The 14576-nt window shown below is 42.3% G+C and overlaps 1 protein-coding gene across 1 annotated transcript in view; it reads left to right on the top strand.

Moving 5' to 3' along the window:
- Positions 1–14576, top strand: part of LARS2 (leucyl-tRNA synthetase 2, mitochondrial) — a 71038-nt gene that overhangs the window by 4347 nt on the left and 52115 nt on the right. The window contains exons 4-7 of the mRNA XM_081882005.1: positions 3434–3525; positions 4444–4504; positions 7417–7506; positions 10215–10358. Of these exons, the coding sequence (XP_081738131.1) occupies positions 3434–3525; positions 4444–4504; positions 7417–7506; positions 10215–10358 (387 nt within the window). The remainder of the gene's footprint in view (positions 1–3433; positions 3526–4443; positions 4505–7416; positions 7507–10214; positions 10359–14576) is intronic.

The following is a 14576-nucleotide window of genomic DNA, read 5'->3' as shown; positions in this document are numbered from 1 at the left end:
CTCTGCCTCTCTACTCCACTCCGGCCCTTTCTGCTAAAAGTGGCATACTTATCCTAATATACATCAACCTGGGCATATAACAAATACTTCTTCTGCATAGGTAATGCCTGATTAAAAAACTGCACAATTTGCAAACTTGCCGTATTTTACAACTAACTGGCACAAGAGGGAGAGCAGACAAACCAGGAGAGGGTGGCTTTGCACCATCCCGGTCCCTGCGTGGTCTGCTTTCCCAGCCGGCAAGAGCATGTGTTTGCACTGCAATAGTTGCTTGACCTGTGTATCATCTGTCTGCAGGCAACAGTGTTGTTATAATTTGTAGTGTGTGTGTGTGTGTGTGTGTGTGTGTGTGTGTGTATGTATGTATGTACTAACCGAGTGAATGCAGCTGGGGTTGGGGTGTGGTCCAGGGCCTGCCTTACTATAACAGCAGCCCTGCTGCAGGCAGCGACATCAGCCACTTTGGGGAGATGCAGGGGCAAAGGTGTGTCGTGCTGTCAGTCAGGCTGGCTATAGAACTGTAGGCTAGGTGCTGCTTGAGACAGTCCTGTGACTCTCAACCGGGGTGAGAGCCTGGCTGATGGAAAACTTGGTTTGTTGGAATAACCCCTGAGTGTGAGAGATAGGGGGAAGAAATCTTGACTTCTTTGGGAGCAGCAAACTGGAACCTGAGGTTTGGACTGTTTCTTCTTGCAGCAAGAGGAGCTAAGCAGGAACAAAAGAGCTGAGTGCAGTAGCACACAGGACATTGTAGTTAATGCAAGACAGGAGCCATAGCTTAGCACAGGGGTCAGCAAACTTTTTCAGCAGGGGGCCAGTCCACTGTCCCTCAGATCTTGTGGGGGGCCAGACTATATTTGGGGGGGGGAATGAATTCCTATGCCCCATAAATAACCCAGAGATGCATTTTAAATAAAAGCACACATTCTACTCATGTAAAAAGACCAGGCAGGCCCCACAAATAACCCAGAGATGCATTTTAAATACAGTGGTACCTCGGGTTAAGTGCGTACTTCATTCCCGAGGTCCATTCTTAACCTGAAACTGTTCTTAACCTGAAGCACCACTTTAGCTAATGGGGCCTCCTGCTGCTGCCGCGCTGCTGCTACACGATTTCTGTTCTCATCCTGAAGCAAAGTTCTTAACCCGAGGTACTATTTCTGGGTTAGCGGAGTCTGTAACCTGAAACGTATGTAACCCGAGGTACCACTGTAAAAGGACACATTCTACTCATGTAAAAACACACTGATTCCTGGACCATCCACGGGCCAGATTGAGAAGGTGATTGGGCCGGATCCGGTCCCCGGGCCTTAGTTTGCCTACCCATGGCTTTGCATGTGCAATTGTGCCCTTTGTCTGTAACAGGAATAGCCCACGTGGGTCCCTCTGGATATGGCTACACTATCTCTGATCATTGAATATGCTGCCTAGGAGATCACCACTTTGGTTATCCCTGATTCATGCTGGCATTACTTTAGCCGATCAGCTAAAGGTTGTAGCCCTAATACAAATTCAGTAGACTTTCTTACTTGCAGATCTATGCTACTGGATGACGACGCCAGTTCCAGCAGCGAGGAATAGTGATTCAGAAACTGAGGGACTGGTGGGAGCATTCCATATGTTGCCTTCTACATTTGTATTCCCCTTCCCCTTTGCTGCTTACAAATTAGGAAAAGAACTGTCTCTGTAACTTTGCCCACCATATTTTATTACTTGAAATTGAAGCATTGACACCCTCAGTTCCAGCGCATCCCTGGTCTTATTTGCACTCCCATCTCTTTGAATGCTGGCCTGTCACAAGTTCAGCAAAGTGCATTTTTATAACACCTTTTAAATCTATTCACAATCTGGAGCTAAAAGACACTTGGAAATGATGTCTCTCCACCCCCAACCCCCCAAATGTATCTTGAAGGCTACATTAGTCTCCATGGTAACAGATAAATACATCTGCTTCTGAGATTAATCTATGGATAATTGAGAGTAGGCTTGAAATGGTTTTTTCCCTAATGTATTTTGTTTCAATACGGTTAACTCTACAGTAACAGCTAAATACATCTGCTGCAGAGACTAAGGAATGGGCAGTAGTCCTTCTTACACAAAGGTCCACAGGATGTATATTTATATAATATACATAAGTGGCCACAGATTTGGGCTTAGTGTTCTAGTCAGCCATTTTTGTACCTTGTATTTCCATTATCCCTTTCCCAGGTCTTTCTGGCATGTGCAGAGAATTCAGAAGGGGGGGGGTGTTTTATGTCTTTGTCCTGGAACTTTACAGGGTGTGCTTCACTCCATCTATTAACATGAATATTTATTAAGATGCTAAATGAAAGCAAGGCACCGCTCAGTATACAAGCATTGGCTAAGAATAACCAAATCTGGCATGCAAACTACTGTTGGCACCTACTTGATGTGCAGTGGAGAAAACCTTATTTGTGAGGCTTACAATGCACTTTGAAATGTTGCTCATTAAATACTCTTCCTCAGTCTCTTGCGTTGTTTCCCTGGAAGTGTGAGATTGACGCATTAGCAGAAAGAAGGCCTACTAGAACAATAACTAATACTTCATACAGTGCTTAATATAGCAAGATCACACTGCAAATTTGCTAAGATGCAGGTTAAATACAATAGCTAAAGTCTGTTCAGGTTTTTCTCCCCTTGCAAATACAGGCAAAGTACTGTATAAACTTTCCATTTAATCTAATCTAATGTGGTGTTTTTTTTAGCATAATCAGTGTAGGCTTGGGCCTCACAGTCGAGTGAACTTTTCAAAGACCTGGAGATGTGTTTGCCTATCCTTGATAAATAGTAATTAATTCCTGCTGGGAATTGCTCTAAAAGTTTAATTCTAGCTATCTAACGTGCTTTACAGTATTGTTGCGCTCTTAAAACATTCATTGTCGTAATAGCAAAGTCTTCAACAGTAAAGTCTTTAACAGCACCAATGTCACGTCACAATAGAAGTGTTAATAAAGGCACTTTGCTCTGCTGGATACAGTATTTCGATAAATATATCTTTTAATTTCATATAAAACATATATCTATTTTAAGTTATGCTTTGTACCTATTTTAAATCATAGTCGTGATGTGCTCTACCTCTGCTCTTTCCAGCTTAATCAGATCTAATTTAAGTCCAACTCCAACCTATTATTATTAGTTAAATTTGTATACAGTACTACCTTTTTTTGGAGAGGTGTTATGCATGCAGAGTACACGAAGGGCAGGCTTGATTCTTACTAGATTTTTTTTTTTTTAAGTATCCTGTACATTGCGCTTAAAGCTAAATTGTTTGTGACAGGCACAGACTGGATGATTCAATGAAATAGCAAAGATGCTGAATTTTGAAAAATGCTTCATTATTTTGAGCCCTGGAGGTGTTGCTAAATCCACTCTGGAAAGTGACAAAGGGTGACATTTCTTATTTTTGTTACAGGTGATAAATCCAATGGGATGGGATGCGTTTGGATTACCTGCAGAGAATGCGGCAATTGATCATGGCTTGCATCCAGCAGACTGGACACAAAGGTGTTTGTTCTTCTTGCTGCTTTATGCATGTGTCAGTTCTGAAGCAGAATATTGCTGCTCTTGCTCCTTTCCATGTTCTTTTAGCCTCTGCTCTACAGAAAATACCCCAGGTTAGAGAGATAAGCACCTAGCAATGTCTCTGTCATTAGAACAGTGGTGCCTCGCAAGACGAAAAGAATCCGTTCCGTGATTCTCTTCGTCTAGCGGTTCTTTCGTCTTGCGAAGCAAGCCCATTGATGGCTTAGCAGATTAGCGCTATTAGCGGTTTAGCGGCTTTTAGCGGATAAGCGGCTAAGCGGCTTAGAAAAGGGGGGGGGGGAGGAAGAAAAAAACCCGCAGGAACTCGCAAGACATTTTCGTCTTGCGAAGCAAGCCCATAGGAAATTCGTTTTGCGAAGCACCTCCAAAACGGAAAACTCTTTTCGTCTAGCGAGTTTTCCGTCTTGCGAGGCATTCGTCTTGCGGGGCACCACTGAATTTGTCTATAACTGTGCCTGGTACCAACACCTAGGATTGTGCATACTTTCTCTAGCTCATCAGGTATTAAGCCATGCTTTCTCTTACATAGGATGATACAACTGTGTGAATGCATGAGGAGCATCAGTTACACACTATGTATGTAGGAATTTGCAGCTCACTCTTCCCATATTGGACCAGAAATAAGATTTTTTTTCTTAAAATTGTGTCACTCATATTAATATTAAAAAATGATTTGGTTTTAGTTAATCTGTAATTGAAATGGGGTTCAGTAAGTAGCAATCTGGCAAAGGATTTTTATAAAGTGAATGGTGGATGAAACTCTGAGGCCGTTTAAGTTGACCCAGTGCAAGTTGGAGGAGTTTAGGAGCCTTTTCTTGGGAGCAGTTGTCTCTGAAATATTCTTTTCTGTTTAAATATGGATTTTATTTTGTCTTTCAGTAATATTCGGCACATGCGAAAGCAGCTTGAAGCGTTAGGCTTGTATTTTAGTTGGGATCGGGTAAGCTTTTTTTCTTTTAAGATGTATACTTCATGAAACTTGCCGTATTTTTTGCTCTATAGGGCGCACCTGGCCATAGGGCGCACCTAGTTTTCAGAGGGGGAAATCAAGGGGGAAAATATGATTCCCCCCACCCCCAGCTCTGGGAGCAGCGGACAGGCTGCACGTAGCCTGTGCACTTCTCCCAGATCTTCTCCCTGCTATTGCGGGAGTTGGAGGAATTCCCCCATCTCCCGCAAAAGCCCACAGGAGCCGCGCACCCTTTAAAGAGCGTGCGGCTCCTGCGGGCTTTTCTACCGAGCTTGTGGGGCTGGCGGTGAAAGCAGCGCTTGTGGGGCTGGGGGGAAAGCAGTGCTTCCCCCCACCGCCAGCCTCCAAACCAGGTCCGGGAGCAGCGCGAAGGTGTCGCACGCCTTCCCACTGCCTCCCGAGAATGTGAGGCTGGCAGTGGGGGGAAGCGCTGCTTTCCCCCCAGCCCCACAAGCGCTGCTTTCACTGCCAGCCTCAAAGACCAGACTCTCCTGGCTTCAGCGAAAGCAATGCAAACCCTCCGGAGCGCAGGCTTCGGAGGCTTCGCGTTGCTATCGCTGAAGCCAGGGAGCCTGCATTCGCTCCATAGGACGCACCAACATTTCCCCTTAATTTTTGGCGGGGAAAAAGTGCGTCCTATAGAGCGAAAAATATGGTAATTGTCTGTGCATTATTGAAGTGTGTGTGTTATAAGTGTTTCATATCGTTAACGTGCATGAATTTGAAGTCATTTTTAAGAAAGTTCTTCTCTAGGATGAGTTTACTTACTATTGTTGTTTAAACCTCCTAGTTTCTTGTCTCCAAGTAACATACGTTGATAAAAATGTACATAATTGCATTATACCATAGACGAGGGCAGGAATTGTGTAACACATTAATATTCCGTACAACATTTTAAAACACACACACAAAGCGACCCCCACATAATAATGGTGGAAAATATTGGCAGCACGCTAACAATAAACAGAACAATACACCCACCCACTCACCAGTGGACAAAAATAGAAACTCAGCGCTGACATCCCCTCGCTAGCCGAGGAGTTATGACATGCTTTATGACTTACGATGTGATTATTTGTTACACGAAGCGCCATCAATGTGCATGACCCTCTGTAGGGCACAAACGGACAGGTCCCTGATGCAAGGAGCTTACAGTCTCAACACAGGAGAAGCAGTGGAGGAAGGCGAGAGAGGTGGGGGCAGGGCTAAAATAAAGAAGCAATATGCAGCTGTTCGTTGCTTGTACTGGGGCTGAATTGCAGCAGGGAATGAGAACTAGGGGGCTGAACTGTAGGGTTAGGAGAGAATGAGTGATAATGATGACAATATTATTTCTTAACCTACACCAGGGGTCAGCAAACTTTTTCAGCAGGGGGCCGGTCCACTGTCCCTCAGACCTTGTGGGGGGCCAGACTATATTTTGAAGAAGAAAAAAAGAACGAATTCCTATGCCCCACAAATAACCCAGAGATGCATTTTAAATAAAAGGACATACAGTGGTACCTCGGGTTACATACGCTTCAGGTTACATACGCTTCAGGTTACAGACTCTGCTAACCCAGAAATTGTACCTCGGGTTAAGAACTTTGCTTAAGGATGAGAACAGAAATCGTGCTCTAGCGGCAGCAGGAGGCGCCATTAGCTAAAGTGGTGCTTCAGGTTAAGAACAGTTTCAGGTTAAGAACGGACCTCCGGAACGAATTAAGTACTTAACCCGAGGTACCACTGTACAGTATTCTACTCATGCGGGCCGGATTTAGAAGGCAATTGGGCCAGATCCGGCCCCTGGGTCTTAGTTTGCCTACCCCTGACCTACACACTGTGCCTTGCACAGTGCATGAGATTAACAAAGGGGGAGCCCTGCCATCAGGCTTGCAGTCTAAATAAGCACATGAGGCAAAAGGCAGAGTATAAAAAATGGCCAGAGAATCACTTGGTAGCTGATCATTTGTGTCACTGGTGAGAAGCTCGACTTGTTTCCTCTTCCCTGAACCTAGAAATCTGTTTGTGCTGTTATGCTTTGCTCACAAGTGATATCAAGCCTCTATCAGAGTTGCACTTTAGTAGGCAGTGGTGGCCGGTGCCCCTTGGTTCTTGTAGAGCAGAAGGGCACGGAGGCCAGCAGTCGTTGGAGCCAGAGTCAATAGCAGGCAGAGCCAACTATTTCATACCTGCTGAGCTCTGTGATGGTAACACTGAGACTGACAGCCAGTGCCAACCCCTTGAACTGAATGTAAGTAAAGACAGCAGGCAGTTGGAAGCTGGCTAATGACAGGCTGAGGTTGGTGGGCAAGTGCCGCATTCACACCTCATGAAACAGTCTCCTCTGTTAGTGAATGAACCACTTAGAATCATCGAATTGCAGGGAGACGTCTAGACCTTCTAGTCCAATCACCTGCTTGATGCAGGAAATCCAGAGTTGGTGCATTCTCCCAGCAGGTGGCTCATCATTGTCTGGTTCCATTGTCACACTGCTCTTGCCTTCAAGAATGTCGAACCAAAGTGTACTCTCTTGTCACTTACTCCCTTTAAGCTTGAGAGGATGTGTCTGTGCTGCCTGCTGTAGCCCTATACATCGAGCCCAGTAATATAAATACGCTGTAAAGGCTTTACTGACTCTGCCAAGAAACTTACATTGCCCCCTGCTCTCAAATTGTGAAGCAACAGTGTATGGGTTTAGGCACACTTAAAACTGTGACAGATTGTGGTCATGGATTCCCCTATCTACTTAAAATGGCTTCCTTGATTTAGTGGGTGATATAAAGGACTGCTGTATATTCATTAGAGTGCACACGGAATATTGAATCAGGTGGTCATCTTTTGAATGAACCACTTATTGTTCTGAGGAACCAATACTGAAATTGCTCTTATTCTGTTTACAGGAAATAACCACTTGTTTGCCGGAGTACTATAAGTGGACACAGTATCTTTTTATTAAGCTTTATGAAGCGGGGTTAGCCTATGAAAATGAAGTAAGTTGAACTGTGTCTTTTTATATTATGGATATGCCTTTAAAAGCTTTGGGTGATTATTGCTTGTGTGGTGACTTTCAGACATACAGCTGTAGAAAACTGTGTGTGTGTGTGTGTGTGTGTGTGTGACAGAGAGAGCGAGAGTGCCTGTGGTGTTCTATGTTGCATAAGATGATGATTATAAATTTTTCTACCCCCACTCTTCTGAATTACTATTTCCAAAGCAGCTAATGATGCAATCAAGCAAATAAATAAAACACAAACAAAATAATGATAATGATAATGATAATAATAATAAAAAGCAAATAAAAATAGCACAACAGTAAAATCAAGAATATAAGTTGTCACAGAAAACCAATTTAACCAGAATTTTGAAGGCTAGCGTGTCCAGTAGGCAGGGGCACTGCAATCAATAAAGCTTTCTTCCTGGTTTCTGGTGCCTCAGCTTTGAAGGAAGATGAGCATCTGGAGGAGGGCATTGGCAGACATATAGTGGGAATAGATGGTCCTTCAAGTTCCTGGGTCCCCAATACTTTAAATGTGAGCATCTGCAATTTGAATCAGCTTGGAAACAGCCAACCAGCCAGTGAACTTGTTTGAAAGCTATTGAGAGATTATCTGACTAGCCAGTCCTTGAACTAACAGAAACGTTCGAACCATCTTCAGAGGCAGCCTCATATATAATGCATTTCAGTAGTCAAACCCAGAAAGTAATGGGAAGCCAGCTTGCTGTGGCTGGTTTAGTTCTGTGTCGGTAATAGTAACCTATATTAATGTGACTCTTGTGGGCTTTGTGGGATAATTTTTTTTTCTGTAGGAGGCTTTCTAATTTGGCAAACGAATCCCTTCACTCCATGGACTTCAATGTCCCAAAGGAGGTCCTACATTCAAAAAGCAATATTCTTCCATTGCTGAAATCATTGGGGGACCTTTTTTTTTTTTTTTTGTTAATATAAAGCTATGTTAGTTTTGGAAGCGAAGATATGCCAGATACATGCTGGAAAGAATTGGGTATTATTTTTTTCCCCACAGCAGGACATGCACATGTAGTCATTCCTGTTATAGGAGTCTGTGGAAGTGAGGCTTTGCAACAGGTCAATCTCATAAGCCCTTGAGCAGTAGTGGGTGCAGAAGCCAAGGGCAGGATTTTTTCAGTCTGTCTAGGAATCTAATTGCGAGGCAACCAAAAAGACTTGTCTTTATAGGATGTCTTCTTTTTATATACACACATCTGTAAAGAGAAGAGTCTGTGAAGGAATGAGTTTTAGAAGCAAGTGTAAAGGATGATGTGGTGAAGCAGAGAATGACTTAATTTGAGTGCGGGATCAGTCGTGCAAGCTCTTTTCAAAGGCAGAGTTCAACTCCGCAGCGTTCAAAAGAGTAGAACAGAAGTAACTCCTTCTGAGAGCATGCGGATTGCGTTTGCTGTCCTCCATTGCAGACTGCCTGCTAGCAAACTCTGTGACTGATCAAATCATACTATGCAATTCGTAACAGATTATTCCGCTGCGTAAAAAAAGTAATGTTTTAGCCCCACAATGTTTTGCTAGCAAGCTGTCCAGTGCTTAATTTGTCCAATTCCTTTTATTAATTTTTTAAGAACAGTAAGAAGATACCTCTCGTCTCAGGATATAATTTTAATACCACAGTATTCTGTGTATATGTCCATCTGCTGGCACCCTCTGGAACAGCGTAGGGGAGAAACGTCAGTGAGCCACACTCCTCATGTCTGAGTAGAGCTTTAGCTCACATAAACAAGGCTATGGATCCAAACCAATGCTCTGTTCAGTACTGAACAGAGTGGGCTTTTAATAATACATGTAACCTTTAATTTCCCTTGGAAGGCAAAGGTTAAGATGCTGCTGCTACAGGAGAGATGAAAGGTGCTTCTGTTCTTCTATGATACATTCCCATTCATTTGGAGTTGGTTTAATTTACATTGTTACATTATCCTGCCAGCCATCAGGTAATACACAGAAGGCTGTGCATTGTACAGTAGCACCATGATACCTTCTTCACAGTGGTAATGTGAACAGTGAGATCATTTGTGTAGGAATAACTTCAAATATGGCTCTCCTCATTTATCTGTTATCAGATATAGCAATAGAAATGCCACTTGAACCACCAAATCGTTTCTACATGACTTACCTTCTCTTCTTAAAAATTATTTATTAATTTTATTTCATAAAATTTGTATATTTTCTGAATGTATAAAACCTCAAAGCAGTTTAAAACATGCTGCCAAACAGTATATTTGTGTGACTAATTTGTATACAGTAAGCCTGCAACTTATGCGCTGGGGATCGCGCCCAAAGTCAAAATTGCATATAGTGAAAACACATTTGGTGCAGTGGCAGGTGGGATTGCCAAACTTCTCCCCCCCCCCAGATGCCTGCCCACTTTCTGCACATTTTTTATTTAATTTATGTTTTTGCCAAGTGTGTATAGCTGAATGTGCACGAGTTAAATGCGTGTAAGTTGCAAGCTTACTGTATCTTCATCCAGTGAATAGAAACAAAGACATTTAAAAGGGCATCAGATGTCGATCAGCCAAAAGCCTGGTTAAAGAGGAACGTTTTCGCCTGGAGTCTAAAGGTGTATAATGAAGCGTATTGTGTACCCAACAGCCCACTAATAACTCTGCATTTTACTGACATGCTTATTAATGCCAGAATTCCCTCTCAATTTGATTCCTGGCATCTTTTTAGGCAATGGTTAATTGGGACCATGTGGATCAGACTGTTCTTGCTAATGAACAGGTGGATGAAAATGGCTGTTCGTGGCGTTCGGGAGCAAAAGTGGAAAAGAAATACCTCAAACAGTGGTTCATTAAAACATCTGCCTATGCAAAGGTGTGAGTATAAATTATTTTGCAGAAGAGACCCTCCCGTCAAAGTATTTTTCCCGATCTGTAACAGGCTTGTAGGTTTCGGTGGTATGTAAGATCATTTTCTCTTCCTGCTGTCGATAAGTGTCTGTCATTATAACTACGGTGCCATTATAACTACGCTGCTACAAAAATGGATAGAGTTACATCATTATAATGTAACTACAGCACCATTTAGTTTTGGCCTGTTTCACCTTTAAAGAACATCTTGTGATGTAAATGTGTTCAGCTGGCAGGTCACGCTAACATAACTTTTAGTATAATCCAACGTTTCCCCCCCAGGTTTGTTCTATTTGGACAAAAACATCTTTCTGAGCGTGAAAAAGAGAAACTGAATATGTGTGATGCATGAACCTTTTTAGAACTATTTTTCTTGGCAATATTTTTTCCCCTCTCACTGTGACAAATCGGGAAGATGACTTGACTTGTAAAACTGCAAATACAAAATTTAAAATAATTTTGGAGTAAAACTTCCTGAGCGAGTACCATAAGCCCTGTCAACATTTCACAACTTTACTTCCTTCTACAGCCTCTCCAGTGCTTTCTACGGTGATTTTAACACAGTGGCGTAGTGTGGGGGGTGCAGGGGGGGCCGGCCGCACCGGGCGCAACATCTGGGGGGGCGCGCTTGCCGCCTCCGGAGTCGCCGAAGAGCCTCGGGCACAGGCTGTTGCAGAGCCCCATGTCTCGCGGAACGGACGAGCTGTGTGCACGTCCGGGCTGAAGGCGTCTGGCAGGCAGCGCAAATTACTTGCCTTGCCCCGGGTGCTGACAACCCACGCTACGCTGCTGTTTTAACAGTTAGGATATGGGTGGTTTAGTCAGTGTAGGAGCCATGGGCTGCAGGTGTGTGGCCCTTTTCTCTGGAACGACTAGCCTAAGAGACAGCTACAAATCAAAAGTCCCCAGTTTGCAACTCGATTCTGCCATGAACTCACTAGGGAGCCTTAAGGAAACCTTTTCCTGACTTATATTATAGGGTTGTTGTAAAGATTTCAATAAGATAATGCATGTGAAGCTCTTTGAACACTTGAAAATGCTATACAGATCTTGTTAATGGCACGAGACTGCATGAAGTTCAAGGAAAGCCTTTAGCACGTTGCTTACAGCCTTTGGTGCTTTCATCGTCTTTATATGTTACGGAGAATTCAGCTCGGTTATGTATCTGCTCTGTGTCGACATAATCTTCTCTTTACTGGTTATTTTATTTTTGCTACCTTTTGCTAAAGCCACATAAGTTATGCTCAAGTAGTTATGCTAACTATGTGCAATTTTTACTGGATTTCGGTGTTTTTTTATTTTATTTTTCAGACTTTTTTAATAAAAAAAGAGTCTAATATTAATTATGTATTTTAAGACTGTAATTATTTTGTTTCTATAGTTACAAGAATAATGTATGCAGAATCCTTGAAAAGTCTCATACTTCACACGGGTTTCTGCTTGGTTATACAGTATTTGTATTGAAAATACTCCCATTTTGTCTTAAAATCTAAGAGTTGCTTATTTTGTTGCAAACTCTATGGGAGAATTTCTTTTATAGTTACATACATACACAGACACACACACACACACACACACACACGGGGGGGGCGTTAATGTGCATATTTCTGTCTAGCCCTCTGTTGTTTAAAGTTGAGGGACACATCCTTCATTACTACTCACTGCTAGTAGTTCACTTACCAGAAAGTTGCAATCAAGGATCTGAGTGGCTCTGAATTTGAATGAGCAAGTGCTCTCTTCTCTGTTTGTCAGGTATGAAGAACGTGTTTCACTTGAGAGCTGTATTCTGGGATTTTTTTGGGGGGGGTGCATGCTAGTGGTGGGCAGAGCTAGAGCCCAAAATCAGTGGATCACCCCATTTTCTTTCTCACTCTCTGCCACCATATTCCTCCTCCTTCCCCTTGCCCCCTGCATCATGAAATTAGGCAAGGTATAGGCCATTAATTCAGCAAATCAAATAGGGAGTTGAAAATCTGTAGCAACTTTGCTCTGTTTATGAGGATCAATATGTGAATGAATGTACAAGTCTGGGAGGCTAATGGAAAATATCTAATTCCTGAAGAGCCCTTTGGGATGGTGATTTCATAGTACACCAAATGATATAGACATAGGCAAACTCGGCCCTCCAGATGTTTTGGGACTACAACTCCCATCATCCCTTGCTAACAGGACCGGTGGTCAGGGATGATGGGAATTGTAGTCTCAGGTGTAGCCAAGGTGTGTCCTTGGTAAGGAGAGGCCTTAATCCTAAGTGCTGGTACAGGCAAGACACTAAGGAGAAAAAATGGCTAGAGAGGAGCAAGGTGACTGTGAGTTCCTCTCCAGGAGCCTCTCTAGGAGTGAGGAATTGGTGCTGCAGTCTTGCTAAGTCAAGGACTGGTGAAATAAGTTTGGTGAAATAAGTAGGGCTTATTGCACAGTAAACTTGGGTGGGATTGTGGTATAAATCTATTTAAATTCAGCTGTTTGTCAATTAACTGTCTCCACGATATGGTAGCCCCATCTTGTGGAATGAAACTTATAGTTCACCTCTTCTCTCGCAGTTAAAATCAGACTCATAGCTCTTTCGTAGACCATCTGCTACAGGTTGTAGGTCAGGCTGCAGACTGTGATATAAAAGGTGATAGAAAAAAATTTTCTAGGCTATCAGATAGCTTCACTTCATTATTGTCTTACAAAGAAATATTGTATGGCGTTTGGAGTGGTCATTTTTCTGATGTTCGCCTTGTATTAGTTTTTCAATTGACATAAGAAATTAATTTAATGTGATTACTGTTAAGCTTTAAGGCTGTATATATAATGCCATGATAGTGTTAAAATTCTTATTTTCAGAGCAGGGTTTTTAACTATGATAAAACTTTTTTTCAACCTGGTGTTTAAGGAAAGGGGATCTTTGGTATTCATCTCTCTGATAAATGATACATTTTTCTCTTCCATACACTTCTACTGCTCATATTGTTTACGTGGGTTCTCACAATGCAAAGATCCTGAATAGAATTTGAGCTATTCACTTCTGGACACAAATCTTTTCTCTTTGCAACATCTCAGATCTGTTTTCAATCTAGGTCATCCTTTTGCTAGATTTGCCCAGCTCTATAATTCCCTCATCTCTCTGTCTCTTAGCAACTGGTGCTGTTGACTGCCACTTCCAAACAATATCAAAATTTCCTCTTGTGTTTCTGGATTCTCTTTAATGGATGCTCATCTTCATAAATTTAATCATGGGCTGTTCTACTGCTGCCTCTTTTTGTAACGCTCAGTTGTAAATGCAATTCTTGTTTCTCCACTGTTAATGTAAATACGCTTGTCATATCTGAAAAGTTGGCAAAAAAATCCCCAACTTTTAAATTGTTTTGTACATGAAGATTTAAAGGTTTTTGCTTTATTTTTCTGTTATGAGTTACAGTTTCCTTTTCCTGATTTACTTAACATATTTGCATTAGAATCTGTAAGGTTGTTGCTTTTATTTTTGGATGCATTTGTCGCCATACTATCTACTTTGGCCTCAGAATGCTCATTTCTAGAGCTTTTTTTTATTCTAATAAGGGGCATCATCTCAGTGCTATCTTGCTTTGCTAAACGCAAGCTCATTTTTTGACCGGCATTTTGTTAACCTCAACTCAATTGCCTTCTTCACTAGTGCTGCTTCCTTGCTATCCTTCCTTGAGATAGGAGTATTGGTTTGCTATCTAGTTCCAGCCATTCTAAATTTTGGGTATTTTTTCCTGTGGCCCAGTTCAGAGAAAACAATCACAGTCTAGTGAATCATGAACTATCAGTCCAGTAACCATCCAGTAATGTTCCTATACACTCCTCCTTCACTCCTTAACTCATTGATGTCTTAAGCCACAGCTTTCTGTGACTTCTGAACTGTGGTTTAAGGTCTCCCTCAAAACCAGGATTCTGGTTTAATTGTCTGACTCATAAGGGATCCATGAAACCCAAATTTCCTGGCTTGTATGTCCTGGGAAACTGTGGTTTAAGAAACCAGGCAAACTTTCCCAGAGCTTGGGCACATGAGGACAGGAGACAGTAGAAATGGCAAGGAAGTAGTATATGGGACACACTGATTGTTACCAGGCCAAGAAACATGCTTTTTTGGGGGGGGGGGACCAGGACCATTAATGTGGCAAATACGTATAATGTCTATTTTGAAAAAGGACAATAATGTTATTTCTATATT

Source organism: Podarcis erhardii, assembly GCF_964252035.2.
Source record: "Podarcis erhardii genome assembly, chromosome: 12".
In the NCBI taxonomy this organism is placed as follows: domain Eukaryota; kingdom Metazoa; phylum Chordata; class Lepidosauria; order Squamata; family Lacertidae; genus Podarcis; species Podarcis erhardii.
Note: the sequence above shows the minus strand (reverse complement) of the source record. Positions and strands in the feature narration are given on the sequence as shown.